This window comes from Urocitellus parryii, chromosome 1 (genome assembly GCF_045843805.1).
Source record: "Urocitellus parryii isolate mUroPar1 chromosome 1, mUroPar1.hap1, whole genome shotgun sequence".
NCBI lineage: Eukaryota > Metazoa > Chordata > Mammalia > Rodentia > Sciuridae > Urocitellus > Urocitellus parryii.
Window position 1 is genome coordinate 270,275,119 of NC_135531.1, and position 17,532 is coordinate 270,292,650.

The 17,532-nt window shown below is 41.0% G+C and overlaps 1 protein-coding gene across 1 annotated transcript in view; it reads right to left on the reverse strand.

Moving 5' to 3' along the window:
- Positions 1-379: 379 nt before the first annotated feature.
- Positions 380-17,532, reverse strand: part of Serpine2 (serpin family E member 2) — a 58,003-nt gene continuing 40,850 nt past the window's right edge. Inside the window, exons 4-9 of the mRNA XM_026390376.2 lie at positions 17,271-17,468; positions 7,579-7,777; positions 5,475-5,575; positions 4,414-4,500; positions 2,089-2,172; positions 380-1,122 (exon numbers count right to left, since the gene is read on the reverse strand). Of these exons, the coding sequence (XP_026246161.1) occupies positions 1,085-1,122; positions 2,089-2,172; positions 4,414-4,500; positions 5,475-5,575; positions 7,579-7,777; positions 17,271-17,468 (707 nt within the window). The 3' untranslated portion in view covers positions 380-1,084. The remainder of the gene's footprint in view (positions 1,123-2,088; positions 2,173-4,413; positions 4,501-5,474; positions 5,576-7,578; positions 7,778-17,270; positions 17,469-17,532) is intronic.

The following is a 17,532-nucleotide window of genomic DNA, read 5'->3' on the forward strand; positions in this document are numbered from 1 at the left end:
TGCAGCTTATCACCCCAAACAAAACACTCATTGCTGCCTCAGATTTCCAAAAGTTATTAGTCCCCAGCCGTCTCTTTCCACACTCTACAAAATCCCTGCCTTTGCTGAGGATGCTTGGCCAGAGCCCGAGCACACTGCATGGTTACGCTCAGAACTGGGATTTTCCAAAGGTGACTCTAGTGATCTAGTGCCGAAGCAAGAACAGTGTTTCTTCTCAGGTTTAGAAGAAAAAGAAATAAAGTCCAGGGCTCTGAATCTCCTGTTGTGTGTCTAATGCAAAGGCTTAGAAGAAGAAGCTGATGTGTGTTTTAAATGTGGTTTATTCTGCCATATTTTCAAATAGCAAAGAAATGTCAATTTTTTTTAACTACCCATAACACTTTATTTCTACTTTGTACAAAATACAAAAATGCAAATCTCAAGAGTACAGACCGTGGGGACAGGCACACTGCATGACAGCAAACCTTGCTGAGCAAGACATTAGTTTTTAAACTTTAGTGAATACATGCATTATATAAAACAATAACAGCAACGACAACAAAAACACACAGAAGGCTAGAGATTCTGCTATTTCCACCCCCAAAATAATGCTTGCTATCAAGACTTTGGATGGAGGTGGGCTAAAAAGAATTAAAGAGGCAAATAATATTTTTTACATAAAAAAGTAAAAGCTACCATAAAATCTTCTTTTTTTTTCTTCTGTCACACTGATTAAATTTCTCCTGAAAAGTCACACATAAACAAAACAAAACAAAACAAAAAACCTTAAACCAGACAGACAGCAAATACTCAAGAGGGTTGTTAGCCTAGATAACCAATCAGTAGTTTAAAGAATCTTCCAGACATTCCGAAGCCTTTCTATTCATTCCTCAGTACAGTGTTGTAGCCATCCTGCCCTTTCACCTCCACAACACCTCCCAAAACAGAAATGCTTGCTTGCATCATGGAGTCTGTGGCTAAGAACTAGTTTTGAAAAAGAAAGCAAGGTACAAAAATATTTAACAGAACTATGACGACGTAGGAAAGGAGTCTTTTCTTCATAGCAAAGTAGTCTTTGCTCGCCTGGTTTCTTTTGCATTATTCTTCAGGGTTTGTTTATCTGTCCCATGAATAAGATAGCACCTAGGGAATTGAAAAGAAACAATAGACGAGTCTTATATGATGTATTAAGAACTATGTAATGTTATGAACGACCAATAAAAAAAAAAAAATAGAAGAACAATCCTTAAAGTAGGATGGAAAGTGTGACTTTGAGGGAAGGGAAGGAGCAACAACTAGCCTATTGCTCCACTTCGACTGGGCTGTTAACAAAACTGTGTGAAGAGAGAGATGGCCTACTGCTTTGCTGTCCAATGTGGTGGCCACTAGTCACGCATAGTGATTGAGTGCTGCAAGTGTCACCAGTGTGACCAAGAAGTTGAGGTTCTAATTATATTAATTTAATTAGAGTTAAGGTTAGTAGACACACATGGCTCCGGGCCCCTGCACCTAACTGCTCAGCTCTGCAGCATGCTAATGGGGATGTTGAAGATGCAGAGGGAAAAGGAAATACTTTGTTATTAAAATAACAGTAAAATGTATTAGTGCCTGCTCTCTACTCTCCCCAAAGATGATCTCATACTTCATCATGGAGCTATAGAAAACGCTAAAGGCCAGAGTCAGGTTTGAACCCATGACTTGTGGGGCTAAGAGCTACTGGGTGAACAATTCCCAGGTCATAACAGCAGGGCAGGCTTAAAGATTGAAAACACAAAGGTTCTGGCAAAATTTAACTAATGCATTTATAAAAATATAGAAAAAAATCACTAGATGTCAAAAATGTCCCAATGGGATGTGGAGCCTCTTTGTAGGTTACACATCACCACAATAATCACTGCACCCAAACCTAAAATCCTATGGGTATTTTAAGAACTCTGTCATACTCTGCAACCGCGGCCTTGACTTTCCTACCTCGTTAATGTAGGTGGTTCTATTTTTCCAAGTATTTGTGGTTGTGACACAGGAGAAACAGACGAAGGGCAATATTACTGGACACAGCTATGGCTGAATTCTAACAGAGAACAAGGGAAGAAGAGGAGGCTCATTTACCTGTAGGATTATGTCGGATGAAAAACAGGAAAGGTCTGTCTACTATGAACCAGGGAGGCGATGACCTTGCAATCAGGATAGCAGCTACGGGAAGAAAAAGGACATGTGTTATCAGCAGGAGGCCACAAGGCAGAGGGCTCAATGGACCCTCAGACACTGGGGTCTGAAGACACACTTATCTCCTACCCCACAGGCTGGCCGTGTTGTCACTGCCTCAACGGTCACCATTTATTGAACGTCTACCCTGGGTCAGGCCCCTTATATTTACCGTCTCATTTGTTCTATAAAAGCATCCTCTTCTCTAATAAACCATCCTTGCTCCTCATGGAGTTTATGAAAATTAAATGACATAAAACACACACAGCTCTTAGGACACTGACGGCCACGACATGAACACCATTCACTGTTACTATTAGTTACTTTTTATTTATACCACCTGCCACCTGCTGGCGCCCCCTGGGCCTTTTTAACCTAGTTACCTCTCTTCTGTGCATGAAGGCCCAGCTCAACTCTCAACAGTTTTGTCCGTTGGCCCCTCATTGAGGTCTCCTCGCCTCTGGAATACAGGCCACCCATCTAGACCTCCTACCTCACACTGCGCTCAACTCCTCAGGTGAACATCTGACTTCAGCTCACGGCTCTCAGACCTGCTTACTCTGCCATGCTCACCAATGGTGGCTCTCACATCGCAAGCCCGTGACAAGGGTGGGTTGAGGCAGAACCGCCCCACGCCTGCTGCAATGACTCAGTCCCCTTCCTTGGACTCACGGAAAGCACTGATGGCTTTGCCTTAATGTTATAAAGGACACCTAGAGTTATTCTGGGGCAAGCCATCCCATCCACGGTTATGAAAATTAATAGTTAGCAGTTGTTATGGACGGAATTGTGTCCTCTTCAAATTCACACATGGAAGCCCCAACCCCTCCCCCGTGACTGTATTTGGAGACAGGGTCTTAAAGGAGATAATTAAGGACAAGCAGAGATCATCAGGGTCAGGCCCTGATTCAACAAGAATGGTATCCTTCCTAGAAAGACGAGCAGGCCATGTTTGTGTGCATACAGAGAAGACCAGGTGAGCACGGTGACGAGGCACCATCCACAGGCCAAGGAGAGAGGCTCTGGGAGAAGCCCAACCTGCTAACACCTTGCTCCTGGACTTCCACCCTCCAGAGCTGTGAGAAAATGAATTTCTGTAGTATAAGCCCCTAGCCTGAGGCATTTGTTAGGGTAGCCTGAGCTGCCTGGTACAGCAGGATCTGGGAGGTGACACAGGATCCCATAGTTGGCTTAATACCCTGCTGTTGCAGTCTTGAAATTCTTAAGACAGTTTAAAAAGGGGCTCCATATTTTCATTTTCCCCAGGGTCCCACAAATTGCATAACTGGTCCCAAAAGTTACACTAGCTGGCAATATTGGTAATAATTTTGGTGAAATTTAGATTTCACAATCACCTAGAAAAGACAAAGATTATCTTAAAAATCTCAAGCCTCTTATTCAAGGTCTTCATTTGAAATGTTATTTTAAAGGAATAATAAAAAAAAAAGTGTTTGAGAAAGGCAATGTGGTGTCTATTGTGAGTATAAATGATACCAGAAATACTACCAGAAATATTCAGCCAGCATCAAGTGTAGCTCACTTTATGCGCTCACAGGTTTTGGCCAGATTTCTTTATCCGGTCTCATATGGACAACTGCAGGGGTGGAGGGTCAAGACTGTTCAGTCTTTTTCCGCATTACGTAAGCCACCGAGCAGAGCAGATGAGGGTGCTCTACTTATCAAGAAGGCTGCACAGCAATCCTGATGCCATTCAACAGATGCTCTCTGACTGTCCTGGGGGAAGCTTACAGCATATTTTCCTACATGTTCTTGCTGTTATTTATGTCTCAATCTGAAGACTGATCTTCTCAGCCAATAAGAAGCCAGAGTGTGCTTTATCCTCCTGAGACTGTCCTCAGGCCAAGTCTACAGGGCCAAATCCTACAGGAAGCTGTGGGGACAGGGTCATGACCATTCACTTGCATCGTCTACGGCTGCCTACATGCTACACTGGCAGGCTCCGGAGTTGTGATGGGGACCGTGTGGCTCACAGGGCGGAATGCATAATATGTCCTATCTGGCTCTTCACAGGGCTTGATGACGCCCATCCTAGAGGGATGCCTCTCACTTCCGTGAAACACTGGTCTGTCCATCCGGACTGCTGTCTCTGCAGGTCGCCCCCTGAGGCCCGGCTGGACAGCTGGCTGCCTAGGAGACTGCTGAGGTGAGGACTGTGCTGGGCCTCGGCTTCCCTCCTGGGACTGGCCCTCTTGGGCACCCAGCACTCACTTGTGGTTGCCGAAGCTTTGGTTCCATCTTCACTGACTTCAATTTTTGCTTTTTGTAAGACGTGGGAGACGTAAAGTTTTTCTGACCCTGTTTCCAGAAAATAAAATGGAATCAGCAACTGTTTGGTATGCAGGCCATCTATTTCATGGGAAAAGTAACCTCAAAGTCATGGCAAATTCCAGTTCTTAAAAACTGTCAGCAGTGACCTCAGGCAGTGCCAGAGACTGAGGGACTGTCAGTGGCTGTGACTGGGCCTGAATTTCAATCTCTGCTGAGGGAACGCACTTCCAAGAGAGGCCAGGCCCCGACGTGTTTTAGAGCCTCTAGTCAATTCAACTCCAATCACAAAGAATTTCATTTAAAAAAATGAAAACAACAGGGCTTTAAAAAGGAAGCCTAGTAAGAAGCAAGACAATATTTTATCAGCATGTCACACCCAGAAAGAATTTCAGGTGGTATTTACAGATGGGGAAACTGAGGCCCAGAACGCTTCACCAGGGGAGTTCCACAGTCTCCAGAACAGGTATGCGGTGCTCAGTAGCCTGCAACTGGGGTTGGTAACAAACTGATTTCTCACCAGTCAACGGGAAAAATACCTAACCTGGCATACAGATTATGTCTCAGCCAAGGCTTTTCTTTGGAAGGGTTGCTATGTTCTAAATTTTAAAAGCAGAGAACAGACTGGCAAATGAACCAAGGATGGCTTAGCTGCTGTGGCAAAGTCAAGACCAATTTGAATTTATGTTATTAAAGATTAATGGGCAATAAAAGGCCAAAATACCTAATTAATATCTAATCAGAAGCCATATTTTTAGGTAATAGAGGCAATGCACAAAGTGCTTCCTCAGCTGTACAGAGACTGGAACTTGCCATGCACATGTGAAATGAGGGGAGAATGACACGCACCCATTTAAGTGATGAAGGTAAATAGCGTGATTTGGTGATATCAAAACAGTTTTAAGGCAACACATTTCTAATTCTAGACTGCTTCTCTCTGAACAAATCAAACCCAGTCTGTAACATTTTATTCAATTTAAGAGTAAATTCTAAATTGTACGTACTTGTTATTTTTGCAAAATTTGACTTTGATGGATCAAACATGTCAGTAATGCCAAGAACTTTCAGTGGTTCCTTCAAATCTGTTTGTGCCATAGCTGTGAACCTACATGAAAGCAGAAAATAGGAGGGGAAATCACAAGGCTTTAAATGATACAAAATGATGGAATTGGTGCACATTTATAAACCAGATTCTATTGACTGATTGTGGTACTGGGATTGGACCGAGGGTCTCTCCCACTAAATTACAGCCCAGACTGTTTTATTTTGAGACAGAGTCTCCCTAAGTTGCCCAGGTTGGCCTCAAACTTGTGATCCTCCTGCCTCGGCCTCCCAAGTTGCTGGGATTACAGGTGTGTGTCACTGTGCCTGGCTATGGAGTCTTTTAAAGTAGGATCTAAACACCAATCTGAACTGTATCTTAACTTTTAATTCTAAATTTAAATACCAGGTAAGTATTGAAATTTAGCTCCTCTTTTACTCGGCTGACAAGTGAGCAGGACACACGAACAGCAAGTGTGGGTGACTCGAACTCATGTGCAGCAGGCTCCCTGCTGACGCTCAGGAAGCCCTTTCTCTTAAACCAAGGCAAGGGTTCAGTGTGGTGACAAGTCTCTGGTACTCCAGATTATCTACAGTTCTTCCCCACATCCAACTAAAGAGCCACACCCTGGCGCTGTAGGTACCACCTTCCTTACTGGGACTGGAGATGATGAAGAGAGGAGACAGATTCCCGATAAGGCATGCTGGGATTCTGAAAACATCTCACTGTGGAAACAGGAGTAAGCATTAAGAGTAGGTGGCATCGCACTGGTGTGAGTTTCCTGGATACTTGTGGCCAGTCTGGCTTGGGGACCATGCACATGTGAATTCCAGCTATTAAACCCATCACTAGGAATGCTTTCCCACACCTGATCTCACCCTGAAAGAGCAGCAAGGGAAAGTGAGCAGATTCCCAACACAGAGGGCCATGAAGGCAGCTCTAAGGCTCACAATGCCACCAGCTCTAAGGCTCACATTCACTTGTATCAAATTCTAATAACTATTGTATATTTATTACTCCTATTACTTAGCTGGTAACAGAAGAATCAAAAGCTGCTACTTTCCACTACCACCAAGGATGGGTAGTCAGACAATCTGGATAGTGGGAGAATGGTAATGTCAAAAAACTCATGGGAAGGACAGACATTCACCCACTCCTTCACAGGTATGGACAAGGCATTGTCTGAACTGTCAGAAATTAGGACTCCTAGAATTTGGGATCACTTTTCTCCTCAAGTCACAACAGCTCAAATCCCATATATATTTTACTTTTAAGGTATAAGAGAAAAATTGCCTTAATGCTAATATAAGAATTCTGCCTGTGTAGATTCTAAAACATTTTATTTACCAGCTAGTGTGTGGGCTGTGGTCATTAGTAACTTCTAGCTAAAACTTAAGAAACAACTAAAATGATGCTCCTTATAAAAATCCATGGAACTCTCTTAACTGATTAAGTTCTAAGTCTTCAATTTTGTGACTATTTCAACAAAGTTGACACAGGTGCATTAAGACAGCTGTAAATCATAATCAAGAGCCTTTATACAGCCTTTGTATTTTCATACCTACACTTTCCCAATGCTCTAATAATTAGCCTATTACTCTTCCCAAAAGAATAGAACCCTAAAAACATATTTACTACAAAAGTTGCATAAATGGTATTATTTATTGCTCTAAGTTTTTATAGATGTCTCATACCTGGTACGATGGGGCTTAATAGGTTAAATGTCATTGTATTTTCATCTATATTATGATAACATGTATATGTTTCTCAATTTTTTCCACCCAAATGAAACATGAAAAGTTGTTACAGAGTCATGAAGAACTTTTGCTCCTGTGGAGGAGGTTCGGAGACCAAGGCTGCCATCTCTCCTTTCTTATTATCTTTATCCTACCAAAATTGAAAGAAAGCTTTCAGAAAAGCTCAGCCTTGTATTCCCACCATGCAGTTTCTGCAAAATGAAATGGGCTCCATGATGTGCCATATTTTAGCCTCATGCTGTCTGGTATCTGACGTAATAGGTACTGATGGGACAATCCCAAGTTTTCCTTTAGGGAAGGGCCACTTACTTGGGCAGGACCACCTGGACCCTCTTGGGCACCATCATGCTCATCCAGCTGTTTACGGTCTTGGTGCTGATGTGGGGGATGATGGCCGACAGTGGGGTGGAACTCTCGGTTGGCAGGGCAATCAGCATGCTGATGCTTTCCCCGTGGTAGGGCAGTTCTATGAAGTTGTACCATAAGTCACCAGGGGTGCTTGTAGACCCTAAAGAAATCAGAGGCAGGTTCAGTGTATCTTCAATGACTTCTGGAGGGGCATGAGTGATTGCTGGTCACCAGGGGAGCCCTGGAGGGAAGATAGCAATTCCCCTGGAGAATCTCCCTTTACCAGAAGTAGCTTCCTCAGAAGGACAAAGATAAGGTCAATGATTTCTTCCTTCCCTGGTGCAGAATCCTTTCTTCAGTCTAGACAGAACGCCGTGGGGCACCACTGACCTTACTTCAATTCTGTTGAGTAGACTTTAACTAGATCATTAGGCACTCAGAATACAGTGCTTTACAAGAAGTTGACCTTTACATGAATAAAAGAATGGATCTGTCTACCTTAGAATCAGTTTTTTTTTTCATTCAGTTTTTTAAAACATAAATTGCACTGTGTATAATTAAGGTATACAACATGATGTTATGGGATACATATGGAGGGCAAAATAATTACAATAGTGACACAAATGAACATACCATCTCACATTTGCTTTTTTTTAAAGAGAGAGGAGGTATTATGTATTTTTGTGACAAGAACAGCTAAAATTTATTCATTTAGCAGGAATCCCATATACGTACAATTGTATTATCTATGCTCCTTACTTTGGGTAAATGTTTGTGTGTGTATGAAAAGAAGAGAGAGGAGAAACAGCTTCTATCATTTAGGGCCCACTCTGCCTGGCGCACAGACATAGAGCCTGCAGCCTCCAGGAGGTGGACATAGCTGGCCCTTTTTTACTGGAGGAGGTCACAATGAGAGAAGTTTAACAGTCTGCCTTATTTCGCTACCATGACTCCCTTCCCACTACGCACCTCTTCAGGAACTACCACCAGGGTTTTTAGATATTTTAGGGTACTTACACCTCCTAAGAAAATCTCAAGAATGATTTAAACCAGCATTTCTCAAAATATTGTCTAGAGCATACACTATCTGCAAGCTGCTCACATTGATATTCCACATTGTAGTAAGTCTGGGAAGTACACAAGCAAATCTTCTTATAGATTCAGAATCTATACCAGTACTGTGAAGGCTGAGGCATTTCACAGCTGAGAAAAGCATTTAACCCTATCTATCCCCATATTTCCCAGGCTAATTTGACCCCAGGACCTCTTAATTCCAAGGTAAACGTTAAAAACATTTAGCAAGTGATATGGTTTCACCGTTTCCCCTGAAAGTCACGTTAGAAACTTAATCTGCAAATTCGTATGTATATGGTATTAGGAGGAGGGGCCTGAGGGAGGTAATGGGGACTAGGTGAGCTCCAGTGAGTGGGGTCCCCATACTGGCATAAGGGCTTTATAAGAAAAGGAAAGTGACCTGAGCTAGCATGCTTGCTTGTCTCACCCTGTGATGCCTGTTGCCATGTTATGATGCAGCAAGGCCCTCACCAGATTCTGACAGATGCCAGCACCATGCTGCTGGACTTTCCAGCTTGCAGAACATCAAGCCAAACAAACCTCTATTCTTCATCAATTATCCAGTCTTAGGTAGTTTGTTATAGCAACCATAAGAACAAAAGGCTAAGATGGCTACTAAGCAGCAAAACTGAGCACTGGTGGAAAAGAGCCACGCCATTCTGTGATCTTGCAGTTGCAGAAGTTCCAAATAGGTAATTATTTATTTAGACACAGTGATTACTCTCTAAATCAGGTACCACCTCCTTCGGGACATATGAGACCGTATTAAATTGTATTTATTGTCTAATTTATTTTTTAGCCAGTTATGTAAAATAAACTTACATGCTATTTTTTTCCTCCTCTGATTTTTGCCATTAAGCCTTTAAATTCTAAACTAATTGTAATGCATCCATTTAGGAGTCAGAATTGAATGTTCTATGGGTATGAATATCAACAGAAAGTCTGTGTGTTTCAAGCCTCTCCACAAAATATGAAAAGTGCTCTTAGCATTCTGTGCTAAAACTGCATTGTTAAATACATGTGTACAATTAAAAAAAAAAAAAAGAAAACATAATCACGGAGGGTGCCAGCTTGCCACCCAGCTCATGGCAAGAGGCCCAGGAAGGCTACTAACCAACCCTTGGAGAAAGTTTTCCATAGAGCATGCCAGAGAATTCAATTAAATATTTAAATCAGTCATGTATTGAAAAGAGTTACACAAACTTAACCACATGAATGGGACACTAGTGTTTCCAGATTTATGGTGGATTTCTGAAGTGTTTCATTAGGCACATCAAGCTTTTAAGAACTCTGGTCTTGGTGCCATTATCGGAACTGCCTCCCTGTGTACAGAATGGAGATGTCAGGATGCTACAGTCTGTGCCTCCCAAAGGGCATGACGATTAAATAAGAAAACAGCTGAGACCCTGGGCAGGCCTGGCCCAGGGTCTGTGCCCAGTGAATTTTGGCTCCTGCTCTTCCAAATGATCTTGAGGGACAACACAATTATGAAAGAGTAAAAAGGTGGGTTTTCCTTCACTAGTTTCTCTGGACTTTCCTCTGGGGAAGCCCCCGGCCATCACTGCACTGGAGATGGGGGACTTCAGCAGCCAGGTCTGAGAGGGACCAGTCCAGGGAGAGAGAAAAAGGCACAAGGAGAGAAAGAGCGTGATCTTTGTTACAGAACAAATGCTTTTAGCCATAAAATATGATACAACAGTGAAGCTACTAGAATATTGATGCTCTAAGGTGACATTACAGCTGCTCCTCTGGGAAGAAGTCGTGGGCCGTCAGCAGGGTTGCCCTGTCTCTCGTGGTCCTACGTGCTGCGTAGCCTGTGGGCCGTCCAGGAACCCAGCACCACCCGCCTCAGCTCAGGATGCTGTCAAGTCACCCCAGCCTGGCTACCTGAGATCAAAGTTAGCACTCTTCATCTTCATTTTCAGTCTGTGCAATAAAATGGTCTCAGTAGAAACTGCGAAGTCAAGAAAAATGAGGAAAAAAAAAAGATCACTTCCTAACAAACCTCTTAATCCTAGAAGAAAACTTAAGTCCTATTTTGGCAGAGCTAATTTTTAGAAACTGTAAAAATCTGATAAGTAGTTAATAAATTATTGTTCCAGGGCATATCATAAGGACTTGGAGGCATTAATTGTTTTTAGAAATATTTACTGTTCTGCTAAGAAGAATGGAGGCTATGAATAATGAAAGAGCATGGCATGCCTGAGGTGGGGAGGTGGCACACCTGTCCACAGACTAAGCCATCCTTGACTGGCTAGCCACTACTGATAAGCAATACTGACAACTGTTCTGCACCCAGTGCTCACATCTGCATGACGAATGACCTTTTCCAGGTTCTACTTCTGCTTCTGACCACAGTATCCGACCAACATCAGATGCTCCACCCACATCCATGCTTGGCTTCAGGTGGCAGCTTGAGGAGTGGAGAGAGAAATCAATACCTCCCCTCTCCTTCTGTCTGGTCACCACAGCAGCCTTTACAGCAGATCCTGGAACCCAGATTCAGGACTCCCTCCACAGCGCACCAGCTCTGAGACTCTGGCAAGCTCCTTAGCTCCAGTCTTAGTTTATTTATCTGTAAAATGCTGTGATAATGCCTTACATGGAAATGGAATGAGATAATAGGTACAGAGTGCTCGGCGCAGGCTGGCACATGGCCAAAACTTCCAGGAGAAGTTTGCTCACTTCTTCGATGTTAGGTCACTGCTCATTCTGACCACAGAATCAATGCACAGAGGGTTATCACACCTGCTACCCTGGAACTCGACTCCCGAGCAGGAAGGTGCCTGGGAGCTGGGATCAGGGTGTAGAGCTGCTTGTGGTCCCAGAGCTCCTTCCTCTAAAGTGCCCACTCGTGCTCCCTGCGCCTCAACACTTGGTAACTACACCAGGGGTTCTTCAATGACAGTCTGCAGTGTATACAATGGGAAGCAGGTTCACTCACTCTGAAAAGAACAGACAAGTCTTTTCTTTTAGATGAATGGTGATCAACCAAACTCTTTATGGGAAACATAATAAGTAAACTAGTCAAGTACTGCAAGTATGTGGAGATTTGGGAATTCCATTTCTCCTGGAAAGCCCTCTATAATACTCTTATTCCCACTTTAAGTCCTACAAGGGAAGATATGACTAACTCATTGAAATGTTAAGAACTCTTCTCAGCCTTAAAATCAAAGAGACTATTTTAAATATTCAGTACTAGGAAAGCTTTATAAATGAAAGTCCCTCTAATTTCCTTATACCAAAAGTAACTATGGATTTCCTGAGCTCTTAAAAAACTTTGGGAGAAATGAAATTAAAAACAAAACAAAACAAAAAATAGATTGACTACATATAGCTATGGACATTGTGGACTGGAGTCCAAGAGGAGTTTGGAGAAATGATGGGGTGGGGGAGGGGAGTGTGTACGCTTCAGCAACTGTGTGAGCACTGGAGCCATCTGCTGCTGAGGAACCTCAGAGGGAAACCAGATGGGCAAGACGGGAAATATCATCAGTAGGGGGGCAAGTAGAGAAGTAAGATGTCAGACAGGTGTGAGCTGCAAACATGGAAGAGAAAGACAAGCTTCAAATGAACGTCTGATTTTTTTTTTTTTTGTGTGTGTGTGTGTGTGGTCTTTTGTAGAATAAAGTTCCTAGTGTCTAAATCATAAGCATAAAGACAAAAAAGTAACAACTTTGACTCAGCAATCTGCATTCGAGCAAATTACCTTTAGAAGTACTGATGTAAGAATCTAGAAACTGATGTTTAAGAATATTTATTGCAGTGCTGTTCATTATAGGAAAAAAGTAAATGGCCATCCATAGGACATTAAGGCAAGCTGATGATGGAATACTACCCAGCTGGTAAAGTCACCTAAAGCCTCAAGAAAAAGTTTTCCATAATATTCTTGCTAAGGAAAAAAGCAGATTATGGAATAGAAATTACATTTTAATCTTATATATGCACAAAAGCTTCATAAATACTTTATATATCTATAGAAAAAAATCTCAAATGGTTCTGTCGAGTGTCATAACTGATGATAAGAATACATTTACTTATCATTTTCTTTAATACACACACATTTTCTTGAACAAATCAGTTCTTAATTGAAAAGCTACCCTGAGGTGTTCCTCTCTAGGTGCAGTCCATTTACTTAAAAAAAGTTATATTTCTATAAAAGCAAACATTTGAATCTTGCACACATATGCCTAAAAATCCTTGCATATTAATCTTGGAATACTGGCTTGTTTTTCAGCAACAACAATATCCAAAAAAACATACAATGAGAACACGTCACTTTTAATTTTTAATCGAATGCGAAGTATGTACAAAAGATGACCTAAAATAAAACCGCTGAGTCTGGGGGTAGCATCAGTGTTTCAATGAAGTCTTCTCAGGCAGCACGGCCCTGGTCTGGGAGCTCAATGTGACCAGAAAGTGGAAATCATTTTCAAGCAAAAGGAACCACTTACAGTACAGAGAGTCAAAAGACTAGGTATGGAGCCAGCTATCCCTGGGTATTATCCTAAAGAATGAAGTCATCACTCATCTGATAGGAAAAGACATCCACAGACCGAAGGTAAAATGTTGGGAAAAATCACACCACTCACATGGACTATGGAAGCAAGCAGGAATTTCCATCCTCAAATCAAAAAAAGTAGAATTCAAGCCAAAGTTAATCAAAGGGAATAAAGAAGGACATTTCATACTGCTCAAGGGAACCATACACCAACAAAACATAACAATTATAAATAGATATACCCCAAACAATGGAGCATCTGTGTTCATCAAACAAATTCTTCTCAAGGTCAATAGTCAGATTGACAAAACAATAATCTTGGGTAATTTTTTTTTCTTTTTTTTTTTTTATTGGTCGTTCATAACATTACATAGTTCTTAATACATCATATTACACGGTTTGATTCAAGTGGATTATGAACTCCCACTTTTACCCCGTATACAAATTGCTGTATCACATCAGTTACCCTTCCATTGATTGACATATTGCCTTTCTAGTGTCTGATGTATTCTGCTGTCTGTCCTATTCTCTACTATCCCCCCTCCCCTCCCCTCCCCTCCCCTCCCCTTTTTTCTCTCTACCCCTTCTACTGTAAATCATTTCTTCCATTTGTATTATCTTGTAATCTTGGGTAATTTTAATACAACTCTCTCACCACTGGATAGATCTTCCAAAACAAAAACTGAACAAAGAAACTATAGAACTCAATAATACAATCAATAACTTATATTTAACTGACATATATAGAATATTTCATCCTTCAAAAACAAGCAAATATACTTTCTTCTCAGCAGCACATGGATCCTTCTCTAAAACAGACCATATAATATGCCACAAAGTAACTCTCAGCAAATACAAAAAAGTAGGGATACTACCCTGCATTTTATCAGATCATAATGGAATGAAATTAGAAATCAATGACAAAATAAAAAATAAAAATTACTCCAACACCCAGAGGCTAAATAATGTGTTACTGAATAAACAGTGGGTTGCAAAAGACATCAAGGAGGAGATTAAAAAATTCTTAAAGGTAAATAAGAACACTGACACAACATATAGAAATCTCTGGGATACTATGAAGGCAGTACTAAGAGGAAAGTTCATTGCATAGAGTTCATTCCTTAAAAAAGAAAAAAAGTCAACAAATAAATGAACTCAAAAAGCTAAAAAAAACCCCAAACAAACAAATAAACAAATAACCCAGTCAATAAATAGGCCAAGGACCTGAACATACACTTCTCAGAAGATGATATACTATCAATCAACAAATATATGAAAAAATGTTCATCATCTCTAGCAATTAGAGAAATGCAAATTAAAACTACTCTAAGATTTCATATCACTCCAGTTAGAATAGCAGCTATTAAGAATACAAACAACCATAAGTGTTGGTGAGGAAGTGGGGAAAAGGCACACTCATACATTGCTGGTGGCACTGCAAATTGGTGCAGCCAATATGGAAAGCAGTATGGAGATTCCTTGGAAAACTGGGAATGGAACCACCATTTGACCCAGCTATCCCTCTCCTTGATCTATACCCAAAGGACTTAAAAATAGCACACTTACAGGGACACAGGCACATTAATGTTTGCAGCAGTACAATTCACAATAGCTAAATTGTGGAACCAATCTAGATGCCCTTCAGTAGATGAATGGATTGAAAAAAAATGTGGTATATATACACACAATGGAATGTTACTCAGCAATAGAAGAGAATAAAATCATGGCATTTGCAGGTAAATGGATGGAGATGGAGAAGATAATGCTAAGTGAAATTATCCATTCACCCCCCCCCCCCCCCCCCCCGCCAAATGCCAAATGTTTTCTCTGTTATAAGGAGGCTGATTCATAGTGAGGTTGGGAGAGGGAGCATGGGAGGGAGGAATAGACAGATTCTAGATAGGACAAAGGGGTGGAAGGGAAAGGGAAGGGGCATGGGGTTAGAAATAATGGTGGAATGAGATGGCCATCATTATCCAAAGTACATGTATAAAGACACCAATGGTGTGAATACACTTTGTACACAGAGATATAAAAAATTGTGCTCTCTCTATATGAGTTGCAATGTATTCCACTGTCATATATAACAAATAAGAATAAAAAATTTAAAAAAGAATTAAGTCATCATACTACAGTATTACATGTTCACAGTAGCACAATTCACAATAGCCAAACTATGAAACCAGCCTAGGTGTCCATCAACGGATGAATGGATAAACAGAATGTGGTATATATACATAATAGAGTTTTATTAAGCCACAAGGAAGAATGAAATTATGTTGCTTTCAGGGAAATAAATGAAACTTGAGACCATTATGTTAACTGAAATAAGCCAAACTCAGAAGGTCAAGGGTCATGTGTTTTCTCTCATATGTGGAAGCTACAGAGAAAAAAGGACATAAAGGGGAGGATTACATGAAAATAGGAGACTAGTAGAATAGAGAGGGCAAACCAGGGGGAGGAAGAAGGGAGGTACTGGGAAACAAAACTGGCCAAATTATGTGGTGTGCATGTATGAATATGTAACAATGAATCCCTCTAATATCTATAATTATAATGCATCAATAATTTTTTTAAAAGGAGGCATTTATTATGCTCAGCTGCTTAGTACAATACTTTCCCATGGGGGTTTTAAGAACACATTGTACTTAAAACATACATTTATAAAAAACATTTATTGACTAAAACAATTTGGCGTTTTTTTTCCCTAGAAGCTTAACTGATAACGAATGATCAATAGGAAAAGTAAAGTAGACTGTGGCCCCATAAACCACTCCTTAACTTCAATCTGAATCAGGCAGCTGGCAAAACGTCTGGCTGTTTGGAGCTGATGCATCCTGAACATGAGAAAGTAACACTTAGGACCCCCATATCAGGTGTATCCTACAGCTACAATGTCTACCGTGCAGAAGAAAAACAAAGATCTTATCAGATCAAGAGTGCTTCAGTGAATGAGAAGTAGAAACCACGACCCTTGGGTACCTACGTCTGACTTGGGTACAATGGAAGACATCAGTGATTATATTTTCCCCTGTTAAACTGATAACTGCACATTAAAAGAAATTTCAAATTCGAATAAAAAAATTATTTGAAATCCTACCACTGTGAACATCCTTCAAGACATCTCTCTACAGACATGAAGATTTGCAAAGTAGTTTAAATAAGATTCATCAGCATTTGCTGCTTCATAGCTTGTTTTCTGAAATCAAACATATATTGTACAATCTTTTTTATTTATGTAAATCTAAATCTAATTATCACAATACTCCATTATCCTCAGAGCATCAGTTCTGGGATTCCCAATGACAACAAAATCCACAAATGCTCAAGTCCTTTATATAAATCCATGAAGTACTGCACACATCTTCCTATCCACTTCAAATCATTTCTAGCTTATAATGCTTAATATGATGAAAAGGCTATATAAATAGTTGTGATACTTCCTGTTTTGTTCAGGGAATAATCACAAGTAAAAATATCAACACATGCATTTTTAAAAAAATATTTTCAATGTAAGATTGATAGAACCTGAAGATACGGAATGTCAGATGTGAGGGTTGACTCTATGTTGATAGCCGACTTCTACTTATTTGCTAGAGGGTGATTTTCTTCCCTGGAGTGGGGAGCTGGGAGAAGCACCAACCCCAACACCATACAAGCTCAGGAGGCCCTCTTCCCCAAACCCCAGAGCATCCCTGGGGTTTGCCAATCCTAATTTTTATTGATATGTTAAGTGAAAAATAAACTTAATTTTTACCTTCACTTTTAACTTAGAAATGTAAGGCTGCCAACGACTTGATAATCCTTGCATGTGTTTAGTGCCCATTTATCCCTATTTAATGAATTATCCTTTCATCTTTTTCAGTCAAAACCCTACACATTATGTATTAATACAAAATCTTTGTGCATAGTACAATGATTTACCATGCACTTTTAAAAATCCCAAGTTTTAGTACCCTACGCTGCCCCTACTTTTTAAAAAGTAAAACTGAAGATTTGCTCCTGAATAATGTAAAGCCCTCCAGAGCTTCCTGCCACTAGCATGTGCTAGGACAGGCGTCACCCAGCAAGAACTTACCAGTCCTGAACACGGAGAGCTGGGCCAGCATTGGCACTTGGTGGGATTTCCCGTCTGCTGTCACGAATGTTCGCTTCTTGGTGTTCTCAGGTTGAAATCTCGATTTCCACAAACCCTTAAAATACACTGCGTTGACGAGGACCATTTTGGTGAGCATGCCATCAATAAGATCTGGGGACAGCAGGCTGTCGATCATGCCTGTGAAGTCCAAGAGCAAACAAGCAGAAACCTCAGCCTGGTGACCATGGTGAGGGCAAATGGC